General features: G+C 52.4%; 1 protein-coding gene across 2 annotated transcripts; it reads right to left on the bottom strand.

Annotated features, from left to right (window-relative positions):
• Positions 1-1,935: 1,935 nt before the first annotated feature.
• On the bottom strand, positions 1,936-22,382 carry SYNGR1 (synaptogyrin 1). 2 transcript variants are annotated; one of them, XM_037388823.1, is made up of 4 exons: positions 22,140-22,379; positions 10,381-10,618; positions 8,763-8,908; positions 1,936-6,325 (listed from the first exon to the last, which is right to left on the bottom strand). In XM_037388823.1, exons 1-4 carry the CDS (start codon positions 22,236-22,238, stop codon positions 6,107-6,109), a joined length of 702 nt encoding a protein of 233 aa, XP_037244720.1. In that variant the 5' UTR covers positions 22,239-22,379; the 3' UTR covers positions 1,936-6,106. The 2 variants fall into 2 exon arrangements, with proteins under 2 accessions (XP_037244720.1, XP_037244722.1); XM_037388825.1 differs by having other exon boundaries at positions 6,207-7,595; positions 22,140-22,382.
• Positions 22,383-22,750: the final 368 nt, after the last annotated feature.

Genomic DNA, 22,750 nt, shown 5'->3' on the forward strand with positions numbered 1-22,750 from the left:
TACAGGATCAACAGCAGAAGGCATCATATCATTTAGTTTCTACTGATCGCGTGAGGTATGTTTAGGGGATTTTTTGTCTGCCTTGTTTTGATGATAATGGAGGCAGGGGCTGGAAAGGAAAGTTGTGATTTTTGGCAAGGCTTGCAGGAGGTGATATGGAAAAGAAGGGTCTCCATGAAGGAGCCGGCTTGTTGCACTTGCTCTGCTTCTGTGGCAAACTATCACAGAAAGGGATGGTGGAAGGGGGGCGTTGCAAGCTCTCACACAGCTCCATCCCAAGGTCTCCCCAGCTACCTCTACCAACTTCAGCCTGATGCTTCCCACAGGCACAGATGCCCTAATGCTTCTTGTTCCTCTGCAGGTCACTATTTCCAGACAGGCTGGAATGGCAAAGAAATAGAAGTGCAGTAATAGAGAGAAAAAGCATTAAGGAAGGAGAGCTGGAAACAGCAGCTTCCTTCCCCCAGCACCCTCTAGAGAGCTGGAGAGCCAACGTGGAGAGCTACTGCTAGGGGAACGGGGAATGGTGAGGGAGTGCTGATCCCCCTGAGAGAGCGCCAAATATCCCTGCAAAACAGGGGTTTTGCAGAGCTTTACACGAGCTGAATTTTTCAGGGAGGGAAATGGGGTTGTTTCAGTTGTGCCAAAACATATGATTTTATTGAATTCCTTGAGACACTAAACAAAGTCTCATCGCCTTGAGTCCTGGGATTATGCGAACTTTTTTTTTAAGAAAACACTTTATAATAATGTTTCTAGATGTCATGACTGCAGGGAAAGGCTTCAAAACGTGACTCATAAGAGCTTGAAATACCAGAAAGCAAAATTAAAGAGATTTCAAATGATCAGAAGACATAAACAAACTAGTAATGTCAGAGTGTTATTCATCTTAAATGCCTGCTTTTGGCAACATCTTGTCTCACCAGCTTTTAACTCCACTTGTTGCCAGCACAGACATTTGCCTTTCGGTGGGCAAGGTATCTCCACAACACTTGCACTCCAACAGCTGGGACAGTAGGAAGGGCCTTTGTCCAAGCAAAGATCAAGAAACAGATGAGTCTATCAATACTTCTGCATATAATCTGATGTGAAGCTACAGCGTGTTTGCGCTCAGTTGTGTCCCCAAGGGGAGAGAGAGTTTGGAGGAATGGGTGGAATGTGTTCACCACCACGCTTCTGCTTACTGTCCTCAAACTGCACAGGGGTTGAGAAATGTGATACTCAAGGTCCTCAGGTGACAGGTTCATTAAAAGGGGATGAGAAGGAAACTTTACCTAAGCATTGGCATGGGATGGGATTTTGAATTTTATTTTTATTGCAAAACCCATTGAAGTGAGATCCTTTTTAGTGGCAGGCTATCAGTTACTGACACCCACTGTCGACATTGCCTGAGAGCCTTTGTTTCCCAGTATTTGATTATTTTGAGCATGTGTACTATGCTAGACACCTGAGCAATGGTCACACATAGATGAATAGAGGTAGAAACATATTAAAGGAGTAAACAGATTTGCTTCCCCCGGTGTGGAAATACAGATGTTTATTTTCATATAAGTTTGTATCCTATATTCCTGGATGTCCCCCATCCACACCCCCTATAGCCACATCCCTTTCACAGTGAAAGTCTACTTCTAACATGGCATGTCAAGCTCCTTCTCATGTCTTCCTACCTTCCTACCGATTAGGTAAAAGACACTTGACGGTATGTGTGATTTGAAATTTAGGCCAAGAAAAACAAAGGACCATTAGCTCCCGCTGAAATGTATCTCTCATTAAAGGCAGTTCTGTAAGTCTCTTTCCTCCATTCAAGCCACCAACTGTCAATAAACTTGCCCGCCGACCATGCAGGAGCATAGGAGCTGTGCTCTTGTAGCAAACTGAGCAAAAAAAGCCATCCCTTCCCAAAGAAAAAACTCCAGACCATTTTTTTCCATATAGTTTGGTTATTTTGAATCTCATAACTTTATTGAGACACCAGTAGTTACCACCTTCACTTTGTTAACCACAAATATATAGGACATTGTAAACACAGGTGCCAAGGTGGCGGGGTTCGCTGTAGTTGGATTTTGGAACAGACGGGGCTGAGGGGTGGAGCGGGAGGAGGGGTGAAGGGACACTCGGGCTTAGACAAGACCACTCAGGGGATCCTGTATGCAGCAGGCCATCCATGAGTCATTGTATATACGTATATATGTATAGCTTTATATTATACATCTTTTTAAATATATATATATAATATATATACTATACACAGGCAGTAATGAGGCAGGGGAAGGGGCAGGGCAGCCCAGGTGGTGTCACGGATGCCACGTAGGCAGCAGGGAGTTGTCTGGATGGATGGTTTGGACTTGCTGCATGAGGTGGCCTTGCTGGGCTCCTTGCCTTGTACCTGCTCTGGGGATCAGAGCCAAGAGTCCCGTGGGAACCACCCTGCAATGCTGCCTTCCCGGGTCCTCCCAAGCGCTTGCAAGAGTTGCAGGGACAAAGACACCTCCTCCCCTGAGGGAACTGCCAGGAATAACATGGAGGGGAAGGGTGTGTGATGAGGTGCTGAACAGTGTGGTGGGGACACGGGTGAGCAGGGGATGGGGACGCGTCAGAAGACTGAAGCCACAGGTAGAATTGGGGCAAAGTTTCATCATCCCTTTGCCCTTCACAGCCCCTGCTTCCACAAAACAGTCTCTTACTTGGGGGCTTTGTAAGATAAGAAGACATTAAGGGGCCATTGCTCCCAACAGGGGATGCGTAATCCTCTGTAATCTGGACAAATGGCAGAGAGGGAAGAAAGCCACTTTATCGTTTTGCTTATACAGCCTTCCCTCTGATCTCCTAATCCCTGGAGTGGGGCTGATCTCACCCATGTTTAGGATCTAAAAGGGACATGTTCCAGCCAGCTGCTCAGGTCTTGCCTATGATCACCAGAAATAGACAGCAACTTATCAGCAGCACCTAAGATAAGATAACCAACCCTTTGGGTGGGTCCGTATCTTTCATCAGCTGCAAAACCAGCCAAATGCCACTGGAGATTGCATTTTAAAGAGCTACATGCAAACAAGGAGAGTCCCACCTCCAGGTCTGTCACCACCAACCCTCCACTGCAAAGACTGAAAGTGTGTCAACCCACAGAGGATATGTCTTCTCCCATGAGGAAAAGCAAGAATTTGCCCAAGTATTTATTGTTGTAGTGTCCCCTGCCACACCAATGCCTTTCCTACAACACAAAGCAAGGAGGAAAAGGCCAGAGAGATGGGCAGTAACCCAGGATGAAGCCACCTGGATCATGTCTCAAGTGCCAGCTCTGAGGGGGACGGCCATTCCTACCTCAAGCCCACCAGAACCCATCAGCTGGTTACATGAGGGCAGCAAGCCAAAGAGGATAGAGAAAAGCTTCCTCATCAGTCAGCCCCAAACGGTGCTTAGTTGTCTGGGTAACTCTGACGGGAGAAGGGGCATATAAGATGCTCCTGTGCTACACCCCAAAACATAGACCCAGGTAGAACCCCCACATATGGTCCATGCTTCTCCTCACGTGCCTAGTCCCTCACCTCCTCACCAAGGAGAGGAGACATGTGATGGGCAGTTCCTCCCAATAAGTACATCACATTTCTGCTGAGGGTTGGTTATTTATAGCCTACTCCTCCTCTTGGTCCCATCCCACCCCCCACCCCACAAACGAAAGCACGAAGCATGACACAGGTGAGTCTGGGTGAGTACAACTAGTTTTTCTCCTCTTCCACCTCATCATTCGTTCCTTTCTCTCCCCTGGCAGGAGACAAACTGGAGGGAGCTCCCCCCACAGCCACAGTCATAACGAACCTCTCTTAATAAAGTAACTCCCTCCCAAGCCTAAATATTAGGCTCAGCCCACAGAAAAAGAAGGCTGAGGAGCTTCCCTCCAAAAAATACCTCTCCTATTTACAGTATTGCTTTTGCTTGCAGCCAGAGTGAGGGATGTGGGCCCAGTCCCTTCTGGTGCATCCATGAGGCTAGCTGGTCCCCCTCTCGCATCCTCACCAGTGGTTAACCACCAGCAAGGCAGGGGGCAAACCATGATGGGGACAAGCGATGAGGACAGCCACCGGCAGCACAAGTCTGGTAGGAGCAGGTAGAAATGGTGCCTCTGTACAGTGGACAACAACTCCCCCCTCTCTCTCGGGGCCTGCAGCTCTATGGTTTCTACCCCTTCCCTATCATTGTGGGGCAGCTGGAGAGGAGTTGTGCTGGGAAGAAAGGAAGGACTGGTAACCTTAGTGTCCTCCAGATGAGATGTTCACGCAACCACAGGCCAGACCTGTGTCCCATCATCCTGACTCCTACGGGTGCTACGGGGAGCAGGCTGGATGCTTGAATTTGCTCCTGATCTCTGCTACTGGGGCCAGTGTTGGGTGGAGTGGGGCGGCTGCCTGGGGGATGGAGCTCCTCACTGCTGCAAGGCATACCCTGCTCTTTGTGCTCTGAGAGATGTCTGTGCTGGGGAGAATTGTCCAGGTGGCTATTGCTGAATTATTTCCCTTTAGGGACCATCTTCACACACAGACCTTACTTCTGTCCTGAAATGAAGAGTGTGCTTCCACAGCTGTATCTTTCTTTACTTGAAGGAAAATCATGTGTGGAATGTCCATACAAGCTCTATCTGAGAGTCACTACTGCCACCTAGGCGAAGCTTTAAACACGGCCAGGATCTGAGCTGCTGCAAAAGATGCACTACGGTATACTCTATGGCAAGTACAGCAACACCAGTTTCCAGAGAGCTCGGTCTGGCCCCAAGCAATTCTCTGTACACCAAGACCTCCTCCCCATCTGAGTGGGAGGCAAAGGAGAGCTGCGCAGTGCTGGACCCTTCCCTGCTTGGCTGCACCCCTGTGCAAGAGCCAGTCGCATGCTGGCCATCCCAGCAGCAGTATTTCTTTCCAGGGGGAGCCCGCTCCATTCCCGTGTGCTACAAAGATGGTCTCAGTAAGAGGCTTTGCACTGTGGTAGCAGAAGAATGGAGGAGGGTTCAGCAGGACCTGAGGAGTGAATCTGGCTTTCCTTCCTCCTCCTGCCCAGGGTGAAATGGCAAAGCTCTCCTCTCCGCCTCGAACCAGCCCAGCTGGAGACGAGGGCTCACAGGGCCCCCTAGAAGCCCACCTCTTCCATCCTTCCCCTTCCTTCCACAGGCACTACATCTGGGGGCCAGGGACTGGGCATGGCTCCCCTCCTGCCTCGCCAAACACTGGTCTCAGAAGAGTGGCAAGCAGAACGTACAGGTGAGGGGAATCACTTCCACCTCAATCCAAGGGGGCTGGGGAAGGAATGACTCCCCCGGCACTGACCCTCTGCTCTGCCCAGTCTCTTGCTGTAACCTACAGACATGACTGTAGTTTTTGATTGTACTTGCAAATCTTCCTTATGCCCTTCCCATTTTATCTCTCCATGCTCCCCACCCCCCCACACCCCCCCCAATACCACTTCTCCCCAAAACCTCTAAAAATAAAGCATCACTCCTTCGCCAGTGTGTGGCAGAGAAAAGCCCCCCTGTCTTTGCGTGGGGGATGCCATTCCTGCTTCCCTCTGGCCCCCCTCCACCCTGGCACTCCTGCATGCTGACACCAACACTATCCCCCTCCCTGAGCCACCAGGCTCTCCAGCCCAATTCAGATGCTCCTGCATCTACTCCAGCCTTTAGTGACACTGTCTTTTCTAGAAAGGTCCCGAGTCCCTCTCATTCCTTCCTTTCTGCCTCCAGTACCCTCTCCCCTGCCCTGCTGGCACTGTAGCCCCTCTCCTGCCCACTGGCCAGACTGTGCCCTCTGCAGCAGGCAGGAGGGAGATGAGGGAAGGGGGGGACCTTCCTTTCACAAGGAGGTGACAGATTTTGGAAGAATTTGGTTCTGGCAGGTAGTTTTAGGGGGGAGGAGAAGGAAGAGGTGATGGGGAAACCTTTTTTTCTTTCTTTTTTCCTTTTTTAAAAACGATAAATAAAAACAGATGACCCAGAAGGCTGGAGCATAGCTGAGAGCCACCTCTTGTGCCACTAACGCACGTTGTCTGGTTTGTGCCTCGGCTTTCTGCCGGCGGTGGGAAAAGGGGCAGAAGGGAAAGGGGAAGGGAAAGGGGCATCGGTGGCTCAGTAGTTCTGCGTTTGGTACCCCTGTGTCTCGGTGTCGAAAGCATCTGCTGGAGGGGGCTGCTGGTATGTCCCCACCGCATCTGTAGCATCCTCCTCATTCGTGTAGGGAGCATAAGGCATGCCGGAGTCCTGGCTTGGGTCCATGTAGTCCTGGGAGAAGAGGGCCGAATCGGCACCCAGCTGGAAACGCTGATAAGCCAGGAACGCCTGGCCCACCTTTAAGGGAGGAGGTGGAGGGAAGAGTTGGGAAGCAGAGAGGGGAGGGGAGAAAAGAGAGGGGGAACGTACCGAGAAAGAGAAACAAACAAAAGTGGGGTTAGTAGTGGTTACGGATTAGTGTGCAAGGCCCACGTGGCAGACCACCAGTGAAACACCCCTGAGAGCATGAGGTTCAGGCTGCCCCACAGAAAGCATGAGCCTGCCAGGACAGAGGAGGGCTGGGCACGGCTGGCTTGAGCCCAGCTGGCTGCGTGCAGCCTGCCGGGGCTCCCCGGTGTCTCTGGGGTATGCTGGGCACCTCCTGCCTGGTGGTGGGGTTTCACTGACATGGCACAGGTCGCAGAGGCTCAGTTGGCATGTGGTTATCCCATTCAGCCCCTCCTGCCCCTGGGAAGGCAATCTGCCTCAGCAACACCACAGAAGATTCATCTGCTGGGCTGGAGGTACGCAGCCATTTTGCCTGCAGAAGCCAGGAAGGAGAGCAGGATTTGACCCAGAGTAGCGAGGTAGTGGTCACCCCCTGTAACTCCTTCACCAGCCAGCATCCACACGGTACAGCCCAGACCTTGGAAAGGAGCAGCAGGAGGCAAGACAGCTGCTTCCCAGACCAGGGGATGGTTCGAAAGCATACTGCTGCCTCCTGCCCCAGGCACTGCACGTGGGACACCCTTTGGTGGACTGAGGGAGCCCAGGCACAGGGTTCAGCATCATGGACCCCAGCAGGCACGGCTCGTTGTCCCAGAGCATCTCTGAAAGAGGTAAGCCGTCTGGCAGGTGACAGGGGAGAGGTTTTGGGGGAATGAGGGCTGGGAGGAAATGGAGGAGATAAAGTAGTGGGGGCAGAGGGCATCTCCTGGCTGAAGTATTAGGTCTCAGCAGTCATCAAAAGAAAGCCGCAGTGGTGTTATGCATTGTTAGTTAGGGTGTGGGTGAGAGAAAGAAGGGAGCAGAGGAGGAGGAGAAGAAATTGCCAGTTCCAACTCCCCAGAGGGAGATCCCCTGTTCAGTGGACAACCACACTCCAGTTCAATGGCCCATGTCTTCCCACCCCACGCCCTGCAGTGACCACGCACCCATGGTTGGGGTGTTGGAACTGTTTCTGCTCAGTAACCTCCTCCAGCTGCATCCCTCTACCCCTTCCCCCAAATTCCCCCATCAGTGAGGGGCACTAAGGCAGCAAGGACGGGGAGTTAGGGAACAGGGTGTTGTATTCTTCCTGAAAAGTAATGTCTCTGAGTCTCCGGAAAGCCAGAAACGCGAGAAAGCCCTGTGAGGAGAAAGAGGGGTGTGGGAAGGAGAATCAGTAATGAAAAGCAAACCAAAGTGTTTGAAATAAAACCCTCAAGGAATGGGGCGAAGAGGATGCCTACTTAGCCACTTGCAAACCTGTGCATCAGGGAGGACCACACTGCAGGTGGTGGCACCTCAAAAAGGGTCCTGAGGAAACCCTTGCAAAAGCTATACTCCTTGTCACACTTTCTGCTGGAGCTTGCAAGGGGCTTTTGGCAGTACTCAAGTGCAGGACACAGCCTGTGGGGGGCACACACAGACACTGCTGTCCCTTGCCCCGTTTGGTGTCACCCTGCCGAGGGTGCTGACTGCACAACACTCTGCAGCCCCCCTTTCCCTCTCACAGCTTTGTGGCCTTACAGCACCTTTCCTACCTGGCCCCTGCCCAGCGTTAAGGCCTGTAGGGAGAGGAGATGATAAAGCCTCAAGGAGACTGACATTAAATGCTTTCCTGCTTGGCACCATCCTGTCACTTCAGACAAAAATCACTCGGGCTTGGTGCTTTCAGAGATGGGAGGAAATCATGGGGGATATTTATATTGCACACCACCGTTTTTCCAGGAAAGCAGCAACAAAGAACTGCTAGAGAAATGGCAGGCTTAAGAGGCAGCACCACCAGCTTCCCAAGAGGCAACCCAGTGAGGTGGCGCCGCAGTCGTGGGTGCAGAGGGAGAGCCCAAAGGGATGCTGATTGCAGCTTCTTGTGGCCACTGATGACATTTTACGTGGCAGGAGCAAAGCAGGGAGGGAGATGGGTGCAACCCTTGGCCTGGAGTTCCCTTCTTTGCTTACTGTCTGTGAGGTGAAAATGCTGGTAAAGTCTTCTGACACACAGGGAAAATGATGCCTGGGGAGCTGGCTTGTCCAAGGTTGTATCAGAGGTTTGTCAAGGATGCTCCTTACTGGGATATGGGACTCTTGCCCATTGTGCTTATTAATGCTCTAGCGCCTTCTTCCATGTAAGTTTTTGAGTCCTTGCTTCCCAAGATTACCTCCTAACCACCTACCCTCCTGTTTTCCCTTCTCAGAAGCCACGTGAACTGAGATCTCAGAGGGAATCACTCTTAGCCAGTCACCTTCCATTCCCCACGAGCTAATATAGTGGAGAGGACACTTGATCCAACATCATGGCTGCTGTACTCACCCAGGTGAAGATGGAGAAGAACGAGAACGTGATGGCTGCTCGGGCTGCATCCCCTCCCTCATTCAGTGGGTTGTCCTCTTCTTTTGAAGCTTGCCACTGGTTGGTCAGAAAGCAGAAGCCAACGAACCAGAGGAATGCCCAAAAGGCTGGGATGGACCACCACCAGCATGCCAAAGGGGAAGGGGAGAGACATCAAGAAGGTATGTGTGAACAGAACATAAACACATCATATTTCTCTGGAAACTTCAACACTACAAGACCCACCGATGTGTTGCAGACTGGGCCAAACTCTGCCCACACAACCTACCTAAGCGCAAGCAAGCTGGCAGTCTTGCTGATGGCTAAATTGTCAAGGTGACAATAGGTGTCTGCATAAAATACCTCAGAGGAGTTCATTTGCTTGTGTTTGGATTGATCACAGGACTTGCATTTGCCTTGGGATGGAGCCTGAAGGGCTTCCAGTACAGGAGTGATCACCTGGGCTCTCTGAAACAGCCACTGCTTCACAACCCTGTCCCGCAAGGACAAGCAAAGAGCAATTCCTTCCAAGGGAGCTGCAGAAGGGTGAGAAGCAGCCAGCCTGCAGCTGCACAGAGACTGGCTTTTGCTCAGGACAGCGCAGGCTAAGGGACTCACACCGAGGAAAGGTGCTGAAGGATCATTAACATGCTGTACCCCTGGGCAAGGGGTGAAGGTAGAGGGGAGCCACGAGTCCAGACTGGCAGCTGGTGGGGAGGAGTGGGACTCACCCTCTTTGCCAGGTGCAGCCAGATACCCGACAGTGAGGGAAATGGGCATTCCTAAGTGGCAGCAAAACAGGGCTCAGTCCTTCCCATTCCCCTTCTCTTGTTAGCTGTACACAGGACTGCTAGGCAAGAGGCTAACTGTGAACAAACTTACAAGCCAGAAGTCCTAAACAAGCTCAGATGCTGCATCCAGTCCTGCTCTCACTCCACTCATGGCCCCTTTGACAAACTGGGGAGGGACCCTGGCAAGGAGAAGTCTGCCTATATGCCAGAGTAAATCAGTAGAGCAACTCGGGATCACAGCATGAGAGCAAAGCACCTCCTCATGATGCTGCTGACTGGTGTTACACATGCACATACACACACCCCATCACTCTGTCACTTCAACACACTACTGGGGATGGACAGATCTGACTGTGAGTTAGAATAAGCCTCAGGGCTGGAGGAGGTCCTGCAGATGGGGAATGCCAGGTAACCTAGGAGGACTGGTTTACTCAGCCTCATGAAACCCTCAGTGGTTTTTTATGTTAGAATATATGGGGTTCAATCCCCTGGAGCTGGAAGAGAAGGAAGTACCATCTCCAGAGGCATCAACACGTGGCCTTAGCAAGCACAAGCATGCAGGGAGGCAAGACGTGCTGATCCTAAAGGGCTCCCTGAGCTATGCCTATGGAAAACAGCAGGGAGGCATCAGCCAGATTGGCTGAGAAGAAGAGAAAGGGGAAGAAATGGAGAGAGAAGGCCTGAGAAAGCACAGAACCCGAAGACCTCCCTCTCAGCAGGGACCCGGCCTGCAAGGGGGCAGAAGCTCCCTCCCTCTCCCTTGCCAGCAGATGAGAGGGCTTCTATGGCCAACCAGCCAGCAAGCTCACCCGAGACTCCAATGTCCGAGAGCACTGCCTTCTTGCGGTCCTTGACGCTGCTGATCTGCGGGAAGTAGGCATCCAGAGCCAGGTAAAGAAGGCAGCTGAGGAAGGCGAGGACACCCACGGTAATGCCATAGTTGCAGGCATTGCGATTGCGGTTGAAAATGCAGTGCTCTTGTGTTTCGTCCAGGCGGTTCACGTACCCTTCATTGACAATGGAGCCAAACACCACAATGGAGAACACCTGGTGGGGAGGGAGGCAGGAGACACGTCAAGGCAAGCCCCATCTCTCTGGACCAGCACAAAAGAGGAGAGCTCTGCAGGGGACAGGCACCTCTCTGCCCTGCTGAGCTCCCACCCCGCTGCCCTGCCTGGGCTGTAGTCGTGGGGAATTTACTGGGGAGATGGTCTCATTTTATTTCTGAGGATTAACTTAAAATAGGACACTTTTAGATTGAGCCTTTTTATCCATCTGATCTAAAGCAATGTAAAGCAGTCACAGTCCAGAGTAAGGGTAGCTTCCCACAGACACACAGGGAGGCAACATGGAGTATAAATTGGGATATGGGTTTGGTGCAGGTGCCTGAGTACAAGGGCTCCAAGTAGTGGAAAACCTCTTAGTCTACACTTATTCTTCCACCCACTCCTTTTCCTTCTAGGAATTCATTGTTTCTACCACACATTTGTTCACTAATTTTATCTACTCAGCTACTACGCTTTTTTCCCTATCCACCTCCCCACAATCACAGCTCTGCTTGCTCTGCAGCACCACTCTCCTGGGTCCCACTATCCCCATCTCCCCACACATCACACACCTTTCCCCACCAGTTTTCCATCAGCCCAGCCCATGACACCACCTATCCTGCTGTCCACTCACTTGCACGCCACCACCTTCCAACCTTCCTTGTGGATTTCATGGGCCAAACATCCCCCTTCCAGGTCCACCTGGCAGGGCCATCATGAATCCTCCCTACCCATCACTGCCACTGCATGTTATTTTAAATCAGGCAGAATTAAGGATGAGTCTAGGTAGAAATGCCGTAATCTGCCGCTGCTGGTCTAATCTTCATTCACAGGCTTAGCCTTCGTTGCCTGCCACAAGGCTGTCCCTCTTTGACACAGCAGGCTCCGTCCCGCTTCTCAGATAAACTGCTTCCCCTCACAGCCACAGGAGAAAGAGGGGAAGATTAAGGCAGCATGTACAGATTTTTCTTTGCAGGGCATCTTGAAACCCTCAGTAGGAAAAGCCCATCTGCAGGCTGCCTGTGAGAGCCCCAGGTAGATGGGAAATGGGACTTCAAGCATGGGGTGAACATACATATGATTTGCACTGGGATGTCACCAGGGCACTCTGCTAGCCTGGGAGCTGCCTGTGCTACAGGACCCTGGCACCCCTGGAACCACCACCCAACCCGCAAGAAGAGGCAGCACACAAGCAGATGAGGCGGCCAAGTCTCCTGCAGGGAGTGGAGGTAGGTCTGAGGGTTTGCTAGGTCAGAAGGACCCCAGTACCACCTAATCCAACCAAGCAGCAGAAGAGGGCATGGCAGACAACCCAGAAAGCAAAGCAGCAGCTTTGTGACAAAATTAACTGTTGATTAATGCCAGCGCAGTACACCATCTATTATTGGTGGGGTTGTATGCCTGAGATCCACAGCACAGGCCTCTGCTGTTTGACCTGTGGCATCAAGAACAAGAGGACAATCCTTACCTATGGTCCCAGCAGCCCTTGGGCAGATACTCAGTGCTGGTCATGTTTCAGCTGCCAAATTCTAACAAGTATCCACTGACACCGATACTACTTTTTCACCCCAAGGCTCATTATTCGGTCACACTTGGGTTGCTGAGATTGGGCATATTGTTGACACACTACAGCAAACGAAAAAAGCTGAATCCTATCCTAAGCATGGGGACTGTATGGGTTCTCTGAAAGTTCACAAGAGCTTTTTAAGCTTAGAAGTAAAACAACTGATTTGTTCTCCTCCTCCTTCTTGAAAATCAAGATTGATCATACTTTGCAGAAATTGCCCATGAAAATTAAGTAAAAATCTCTTCTGCCTGAAGCAAAGGTCTGGTCTTCAAAATTTCAGCCTCAATGGTTTGGAAAGCGGTGAAATTGCACACAATTACAGCCAGGCTCACACACCTTCACAACAGGCTGGGCTGACAGGTCTGCCTAGGACCATTGGCAGTAACACTGTTTTTCTAATCCGAGGGAGAGCTGAGAGACTCCTGAAGTAATGTCCTAATGTGAGGCTGTGACCCACACTGATGCTGCTACCTGAAGTACCAACCTCCATACGCTGGATTACAAAGCGGGTACCCCGTATTCTACAGCATTAGACGGAAAGCATATCTTCTCTTTGGAAGATGAGAAACCACCTCAAAAGTGGCACAGTCTGGTGTTCAGTTTTGGTTTAGAGCTCAAAACTGCCAAAACGTCGATTCCCTGCCTCAGGTCAACCTTTGCAACCAGCTGTATTTCAAGTCTCTGCTTACTCATTTGGGATGAATGAACTTCTGTAATGGCCTCTCCCCAGAGACACCTCTGTTTACTTCGCTCATATCCTGATAGACATCTTCCTTCTGCTCTTATCTTTGCTTTTACTGCTGGCCTGGAAGAGCTCTCATCTGTGAGTGAAAGAAGCTGAATAATTCCTTTTTACATTTGCTCGTTTGTACCTTTTTATGTTGGCAAGTCGTAAAGATGCAGCTCAGAGTCACGAGACCAGAGGGACATCTCTCTCTCCCTAATTTTCAGGCAGAGGTGGCATTCCTAACTTCCTTTCTCTATCTTCAGCCAGCCAAGATGCCACAACTTCTCTATGTTTCGCAGCCTGGAGATGCCCAAGGTATGATTTACTGGCAAGCATCTGATTTAAGATGATCTTAGGAGTTTTCTGGGGACATTCCACTAAGGGTATTCTCACTTGTGAGCAGAACAAGTCACTGCAGGTCCTTATCTTCTGTGTCCTGAAACAGCCACCCCCAAGTACTCTTTGTCTTTAGGAAAGCTTTCTATGGACCAAAGCACAGTAGCTTAAGGGATGTCTCCTCTCCGTGTTTTCCTCACCACTGGTATCAGCTCTGGTCCATGCTCAACTCCCCGGCACTGCAGACAGGGAAAAGTCAGTGGCAGTGGAGAGGGCTTGCTCCCTTTGCCAGCCTACCACCACCCTCATGGCACAGCAAAATGCTGTGAGGATCTGCTGAGCACAGAAGCCTTGAGCTGGACTGGAGAACACCAACTGGGCAAGAATGGGCAGCTTAAACCAGAGGATTCACACCAACAAGCAGAGCTGGACAACAGAAGAAGAGGCAATTGCTGCTCCTGCTGGCTGACAATGTTGCCTGTTTTATCCCTGTTGATGTCTGTACCAAGAAACTGTTGTGACGGGTGCGTAGACAAACAATTTTCTAGAAAATTATAATTGTGACAGCCCAGATCTCACAGCCCTCAGGAGAAACTGTTGCATGCTTAATCCTTGGTAGCTACTTCTTGCTGTTACGGGGGCAGGTGGGTGGAAGCTCACTGATGTAGGAACCCACCTTTGAAAGAGCAAGTATTGTTTATTTCCTTGATTTCACAATTCATGCAAAGATGACCCAGGCAGCCAGTGCAGTATGAATGTCTGCCTGGATTATAAACAAAGCACCAGGTTTGCAAGGATGACACATTCATGTTCCTGTTCCCATCACATCTGCATCACTTCTGAAGAAATGCCAGCTACCAGCAGCACCAGTACAATCCTCTTGCTCCTCTGCGTTACCACTCCCTGTTCCTTCTACACCTGTTTGGCATAGTGAATCCTCGCTGCACAAAGTCTTGCCTACAACCACTAATAAAATGGTCCAAAATACGCATCCAGCTGCAGAGAGCTGAGGAGAAGATGGCAGGAGCCTTCCCCCAACTAAGCACCAAGACACAGTGAGTGTCTTGTCCAAAGGCTGACAGAAGGCAGCTGCAAAGCACTGCATTCCGATGCTCCCAAACACAGCCCATCCTTCTGCTACACAGAGGGAGATCATTAGCTGCTTTCCTATGCTAAGCAACAAAAACCATGCATCCATCCCCAGCTTTGTGCACCTGAGCAGTCTCATTTCTTCAGCAAGGCTGCTTAAGTCAGTTAACAGGACTTAAAGTAACTTGATTTTTAGGTTGAGAGGGTTTCCTTAAGCCTCCAAGAGCAACACTAATTGGGCAGGTGTGCAGCCCACCTGCAGTAATTGTTGCGTGCTCGTCCAAGACTGGAGCGAGGTTCTGCTTGTATTCTCAGGAACAGAATTAAGGCTCAAAACGGAGCCAAGAAACTTTATTTGCCCAACAACAGGGATGGTGGTTCTCACTGACGCAGTCTCTTACAGTAATATGTTCAGCTAGGCTGAAAAAAGGAACAGAAAAGAGCACTTGGTGAAGATTTGGCCAAGTCAGCGTTGCTGCCAGGACCCAGCTTTTGTCGACTTCACCATTCCTCAAACATCACATCCACACAGGTTGTTGCAATGATTTTCCCAGACTTCTGTTTTCATCAAAGAGCTCTGACACACCAAGCAAAGCCCAGAGTCAGGCACTTCACAAAGCTGAAAGAGACAGAGCAACTTGCCAAAGGACACAGCAAAATGATCACTAAGCACTGCGAGGAGGAGACAGGGAGGGAATTTTCCTCTCTCAGCTTCTCAAGGGGCTCATACTGGCCATTACTAGCATGTAAGGGCTTGCTACAGAGAGAAAAGTGCAGAACAGGCAAAATTCTGCATCCCACCATAAAAGATCTCTTTTTCCCCCCTCTTGCTAGATTAGGTGAGCTGATTTTGCCAGAGGCAAAGGCGAGAGATGAGCCCTCAGAAGAGAGGCTCTCTGGCCCCTCCTCACCTCCCCACTGGAGGCTCAGCCCTGCAGAGAGCCAGCCAAAACCTCCTGAACATCATGTGAGGCTTTCCACCATGCTGCCCATCCCCAGCTGTGCATCAGACGCTCCTGAGCATCATGTGATGGCTGCATAGCACAGCCCGCCTCTGGCAGTGCGCTAAGATTTTCCTGCACCTCATTCCAGGAGTTTGTCATGCTGCCTCCTGACTTCATCCCTGAGACTCCCGTGATGGTGGGGATGAGGCTGAAGGGGGTTTCTGCCAAGCTGCCTGCTTGGGCTCGCTGCGGTGCCCTCTGATCACAGGCTCTGTCACAGTGTGTTGCCTCTCCCTCTCCCACACCCTCTCTTTATTCTATTATAGAGAGGAAATAGTTTAGTGACATAATATTCCTCGTGGGACTTCAAATCAAATCTACCTTGAGCAGCATGAAGCAATAACCTCTTCTGTGTCTGATCTGGTAATGACCAAGAATACATCTGTTTAAAAAGAAAGCAAGAACAGGGGAGAGTGCAAGTGATAAACTGGAAGAGATGATCTGGCTTTCATTTTCATTCCACTACTCGCAAATGGAGTCTCTGTAAAGCTTTGGAGAGCCCTGCACAGACTGGATTATGGCTATTGTTATTATCATCATTAGATCTACTTGTATTTAGTTTATTCTGAAGAAAACATATGCAGCTTTTGATAAGCATGGGACTGGCAGCTTGGAAACAGGTGGCCTCTATTTATTTCCCCCAGCCGGCACCACGCAGGCAGCAAATGACTCCTGCCCACAGTCTGGGTGGTGTGCCTGAGCCCTGTGCGGGTGCTGGAGGGGCTGGACTCCCTGTACCCATTTGTACCTGATTCCCCTGAGCAGTGGATGGGGGAAGAGCAGAGATACACCAGCACCTCCCTTCCAGCTCACCCCCCCCAGCCAGCAGCCACGTGGCACCAGCTCCCCAGCTGGGGCTGAGCTGAAGCAGGTGATGGAGGGGAGAAAGGCTCCACATCCCTAATTCCTGCCACGGGATCCTGGACAGGCTTTCCTGGCCAGCCAGCCTTTTTCACACATGGCTTGGCAGCCAACATGCTAGCCATTAACCCTTCCGCTGCCTGCCAGACCCATACCTGAACCAATCTTCCCCCCAACAGCAGCACAAGCCCTGGGAGACGATGGGGAGTCAGAAGCTGGGAAGCCTCCAGCGACAGCCAGGCCTGGGCTGAGCAGCCGTGCCAGCCACCCCAGGGAGGGAGGAAGAGCTTTGCCAGGGGCAGATTCCCTCTGCTGTAACAGCAGGCTGTGTCCCAGACAGCAGCTTCAGGAAGCTGCATCCAGTCCCACAAGTCTCACGCTCTTCCCGTGGTCAAACATCATCTTCTGTCCCACTGTTACTAGTGACAACCCTGAAAAGCCACACCCCCATGGTGGTATCCAGGTCCTTCTGTGCTTTCCAGATGGTCCCTCCATTGCTAGGTCGCTGCTCAGCGAAGTGACCACCCAAAGGTCGCATCTTTTTGCATGATGAAGCATTCAATTTTCTTCCCAGCAACACAACTCTCCCTCCTTGGCTTGGCTGTGCCAGCCTAGGTGGAAACCGCATCCGCTGCCACCTGCTCCTCTCACAGCCACACAAGTTCTCTCTGCTGCCTTGTCTTGCCACAAATGTTTGCCTTAGTGATGTCTCATCACCATGCAGTTTCTCTGTTCCCCACCTGTGTGCCTCTCATGTTTTAAAACAGCAGATTACATACGGCTATCTTATTTTTTGCTCATATTTCTGACTGTATTTGGTCCCCATGTGCTACTTCTCAGATTTTTCTCTGCAAATGCCAACAAACATATTTGTTTCTGCTCCAAGATCTTTCCTGGAAATGCTATGCTGGAAACAACGCAACCTGCTGTATCCTAGCCCAAATCACCACGCAGCTGTGTACATCTACTGTCCATCTTCTGACACAGCCTCTCACCCAATCCCAGTGACAGCAATGCCCCAAAAAACCTTTCTGAAGCTGACCCAGAGAACGGGATCCTATGAAGAACTGTACCTAGGGCTTGACTGAAAGCACGTGCCTTGAACTGCCCTGTTCCCTTCACCATGCACCAAGGCATCTCACAAGCGCCCAGCCAGCGAGCATGGTGGCTGGGGCAAAAATCACATGGAGGAGCAGAGGCAGAGAACATGAGCTACATTCCAGGAACACAGGGAACATCTCAGCTAAATTTACTTGGGACAGAAAGAAGCTGGAGTTTGCAGCTGGCTTCAGGCTCCTGAGGCCACCTGAGCTCTAAGGCTCAGTTTAACTACTACCACAAGCCCATGCTTGGTATCCTTTCCCTAGAGCAAAGGACAGCATGGGGAGAAGAGGCAAGGGGTGTCACAGGCTGGGCGTCATTACAGCAGGCCAGGGACCCGCCAGCAAGGCAGGAGACAGTACTGCCTGCCATGCTAGGGCTTGTCCCCATCCTCCAGCTTGCAGGTGCCAGCCCATCATGGCAAGGCTGGGGATGTGGTTCCCATCCTTCACCTGCCTTGTCTTCTCTGCTGGAGCTGCCTGGGATGGGACATGCCTGCAGAGACAGGGGATAGCGCTTCCCGTCCCGGCTCGAAAGGTCTTTGCGCTCACACCAGCCAGGGGACACAGTGGCAATGGCAACAGGTGATGGAAGAGATGGAGGGCAGGCAGCACCTCTCCACCAAACCTCACCAAACCTCCCTCTGGAGAGGCAGTGCCCGTGGTGTTGGAGGGGGACACATCTGTGTGGCAAGTTTTAACGGCTGCTTTGCCTGTACAGCTGCATGTGGAAATACACTCACTCAAGCCACCTAGCTGGGCCTGCTTCCAAAAGGCAAGTTACTTTTGCCTTGTTAGGCTTTTACATTGAGCAGCGCTTCAGTTTCTCCAGTGAGCAGGTTTCCAAGCAGTCAGGAGCGCCTGGAACAACCTGTTTCAATTAGCATTTTATTTATTTATGGAGCCGGTGCTACATCCAACGCCCGCAGGTTGCAAAGGAGCCTCCCAGCTCCCCCGTGCCGGCTGCGGAGAGCACTGCGGTCAGGACGCAACAGGATTAGGCAGGGATGTGCCCACGCTTGCCTGCTTTATTTCAAGAATGATCCTGGAGCTGTGTAGCTCCAGCTTGGTGTGGGTCACCCATCTCCACTAGTTCCAGCTGAGGCTCCATTAGCTCCAGCCGTCAGGTCACCTAAGCAGGCTGAATGCAGGTCTATATGTCAGGGTGGTAAAAAACCCACCCATGCACCCACGTCTCATCTATTGTGGGGCACCAGCTGTGCCATGCAGCTCAGCTCAGAGCATGCCTGTGTTGCAGCCAGCAGCAAGTGAAATGTCATGGTGTAGAGCAATGCCTTTAAAGACCAGGACTGGGAGTAAACTCCAGCCACCCACCACAAAAAGGTGGGCTGCATGACTTCTTTTCACCACCACTGGGAATAGGGAGGGAGTTGTTCTGCCCTTCCCTACAGAGAGTTTGAGAAGCCTGTGGGATCTTCTAGCAGTGGATTGCTTTCCTTGGCAAGCCTCAGTCCAGCTGCATCACACAAGTCCCCTCACTGCAAGATGCAGATACCCTTAAAGGCAGCCTCAGCAGAGATGCTCAGGAGGGACTGCTCCATAGGGCTGCCTCCCTGCGCTACAAGGTGCTGTTTCATCCAGGTAAGCACATCTGGGACAGGCAGCAGCAGAGAAATGGCTCACACTGAGGGTGAACATCCAAACCTGACAAGGGCGCTTTGCAGGACCACCACTACTCTCCAACACCCATGCCAGGCAACCTTTCTGTAGGGAGCCACATACTCTGCTGTGCCCAACCTCCAAAGCAGCTAAGAAACCCGAGCTGCCTCACAACACGGTCACAGTGGACAGATGTCCCAGAATTGCTAACCTCTTTCCATAGTTTAGCATCCTCCTTGTCAAACCTATCCCATCTCCTCCTCAGCGAGGAGCAACATAAATATTCTCACACCCCATCTGCTCCTGACCCTGCAGCTTTCCCTGGAGATTTGCATCCATCTCAGTTGGACTACAAACTCCATGGGCTGAAGCCAGTTTTGCTGCCTGTTGGTAAAACGCCATATGCACCTCCCATGCCGTCATAAAGCTTGCTAAAAGGCAGCATGACCTAAGCACAAGGTCACTGCCTGGGGAAGCAGTCACGAGAATTTCTGCTCTCAGTGAAAGCTCATCATGTGAAACAGACCAAAAGGAGTCTCCGGCTTGCCCTGGGGAGACAGTGGACCACCCACGCCACGAGCTGGATAAAGGCAAATGAGATCTCAGGAGCTGGGAGGCAAGGTGCTTCCAGTGCATGCAAGAGCAGGTGAAAGGAAGGACTCTCACAAGAGACCACAGGGATGGAGAGCCCTTCGCCACCAGAAGAGTTTGCCTTGTAGAGCCTGGCAATGGAAAGGCTAAATGCGGATGCGATTGCAGTCTATAAATACACCCAGGGGAAAACACTAGGGAGGGAAAAGCACCGTCTAAACTGAAGGGCACAAGAGCACAAAAGCAAATGGATAAAAAACTCAGCCACGAATAGATTTATGGTGGAAGGCCCTGACCATTGGAGCCGCTGAACCCTCTCCCAGAGGGAGCGAGAAGGGCAAAAACCCCATGAACTAGTCTTTTTTTCAGCAAAGTTCAACCCATTTGTGGAAGGGGCCATAAAGGGTCTGATGCTTGTGACAGCCAGAGATAGGACTTCAGTGCTCATGAGGACCCCTCTCAGTCTCAAGTTAAAAAAAATACCAAAACCACAACTAAATATGTGGCTCCCCAGCTTTGCAGAGGGAGAGATGCTCAGGAGGACAGACAAGATCAAGCCAGTGGAAAAGCAGGAGAAGAAACTCGTATTTCAGGAGAGAAGAGGGGCATGCGTAGCCTTGCACCACTACAGCCAGGCCAGCCTCCCTTGCTGGACTGCTAACCTGGAGCACCTCCAGCTCCTGTAAAAGGACTTGAATTTCCATGGCCAAGTGGAGTGCCCGGCGTAAATCCCTCCCTGTCCTCTGCCAAGGTCAGGTGGGCAGGGGGAAACAATGTGGGGTCCCAAGGAGATGCCAGTCCCCAGGAAACACTCCTTGCCTGGGCAGACCTTGCAGGGTGCAGAGCTGAGCTCGGTGAGCAAGCCAAGAATGTCTAAAATACTGTGAAGCAGAGTAGGTACCTAATTAAAAATAAACATATTTCTTGTCCTCTCTCCCTCACCTGGTGCCTCTGGGAAGCCAAAATCCCGCAGTGCTCTGATGAAGTGGGGAAAAAAACCCACCAGACCAAGAGGGAGGGAGAGAAAGAGGAAATTCTGCCACAGAGATTAGCAACGAGAGCGCCTTTGTAGGTCACATCACGTCCATCATCCCTGGGCTCGCGGGCTGGCTCCGTTCCACCCGCCTGGGTGCAGGGGGCACACGTACCCCCTTGCCTGGTGCCCAGTGGCAGCCCCAGCACTGCCAGCCCACTCCCTGAGTGATGTGCTGTACTGTAAACAAGCTCGGGCAGATGGACGGACAGACAGACCGCCCACATTAATCACGTCCTCAGCTGCCTTGGGACGCTCTGGCTGCCCTCTGAGTCACATCACCCAGAGGGGACATCACCCACCCACCCACCCAGAAGCACGAGGGCTGCCTCCCCACCACCGGCAGCAAGCCAGGCCACCTTCCCTTTCCCTCCTCGTTTCCCCTGCCTGGCACTGCTTTTATTTCATCCTCCCAAAGCCAGCCTGATGCCTCTCCTTCCAGCTCTGGTGCGCATGTGTCTCCTCCACTCTCTCTCCCTTGCCCTCCCTTCCCCGCTCCTGGCCGAGACCTCAATCTCTCCCTGCCAGCTCGGCGCTGCAGCTCTCACTGCCTTAATCCCAATGACCTTCTTGCACATATGCACCGGCCCCACTGGCAGCCATGGGATCGGCTTCATGGGAAGAGGGACAGACCTGTCCCCTGGCACCCTGTGCTCTCCCCACCACCCCCGTTAGACCCTCCTTCCCCTGTGCCCCCTTCCCCACAAATTCCAGAGAGCAAAGCATTACAGGGAAAGGAGGTTGGCAGGGTGAGAGGATGAGGATAAAACACAGAGCAACATCCAGCCCCTGTAGCCCCCCAAACTCGTGCCAGCAGGGCCAGAGCCCAGCACCCCTTGAGCCCCAACCTGCTGGGGAGCCATGCCAGGACTGCAGCATCACCCCCCAGCTCCCCCCGTCACCTCACAACCCACTGCGTCCCCATGCCCACCATAAACCCACCGGCACAGGGGAATGTGGGGGGGAGAAGACCCCACCACCAGCTCCAAAACAGCCGAGATGGAGATAGGGTCATGGTCCAACCTGGCGCACCCCTTCCCTCCCCAGGGAAGAAATCCCAGCAGAGTGCTCTCACCCCATATGGCCCTATATCCATACACACAGATATATATGCTCATAGGGCTGTACATCTGTGTGAGCGCACATATATGTAGATATATAGAGAGAGATATATACATACTGAGAAACCCAGCACTAGATCCATATATCCAAATACACATGCATATATATATGGAGATATAGCCATGAATGCTTACGGAGGCGTATACATATGTATCTGTGTGTGTATGGATCTAGACATGTGGAAACATATCAATGGACATATGCATATCTATGTGGATACATATGCACACACAAGCATATGTAAAATATATAATAATAAATATATAACAGGTAAGAACGTATATATAACAGTTTGAGAAATACATATCTATATGCATACGCAGGTATGCAGAAGGTCGGGATTGGGGCCGGCGGCGGCTGCCCGCCCCGGAGGGAGCCCCGCGCCCGCGCCCCCCGCAGCCCGGCGGGACGCTCCCCGCCCCGCTGCCGATGCCAGTGCCGGTGGCAGCCCCCGGTGGCGGCGGGGCCTTACCCAGGAGAGGAGCCGCAGGAGGGTTTGCGGCTGCCGGATGAAGGCTTGCGGGTCGAAGGCGCCGCCAGCTTTCCCCGCTCCGAAGGCTCCCCCGTCCATGGCGGCGCGGGGGTGGGGGGAGGGCGGGCGGGGGGCTCGGCGGGCGGTGCCGGGCTGCGCCGAGCCGTGCCGAGCTGCGCCGAGCCGCGCCGAGCCGTCCCTGGCTGCCCGGCGGCGGCGGCGACGAGCCGCGCGCTCCCGCCCACGGGGACGCGCCGCGCCGGGAGCGCGCGCCCGCCCGCTTCCCCCCCCCGCCGCAGCCGCACCGCGGGGAGGGGAGGGGGGCACCCGGGGGGAGGGGTGCGGGGGCCGCGGGGCACCGTGTGGGCCGCGGGAGGGTGCGGGCACGGCGGGTGCGGGGGGGGCGTGTGGGCACCCCGGTACAAAGGCAGCGCACCCCACCGCCATAGGGGGAAGGCGGGGGGCCGCCCTGCTTTGTTTTGGTAGGGCTTAGCAGAAGCGTGGGGCCAGCTCCCCACCCGCTCCCACCCACCCACCCGTCACCCCTCTGCCACACAGCCCAGCGTATTTCACCGCTTGCAGCCCCCACAGAGGGGCAAGGCTGGCCCCCT

This window comes from Falco rusticolus, chromosome 5 (assembly GCF_015220075.1).
Source record: "Falco rusticolus isolate bFalRus1 chromosome 5, bFalRus1.pri, whole genome shotgun sequence".
Taxonomy (NCBI): Eukaryota; Metazoa; Chordata; class Aves; order Falconiformes; family Falconidae; genus Falco; species Falco rusticolus.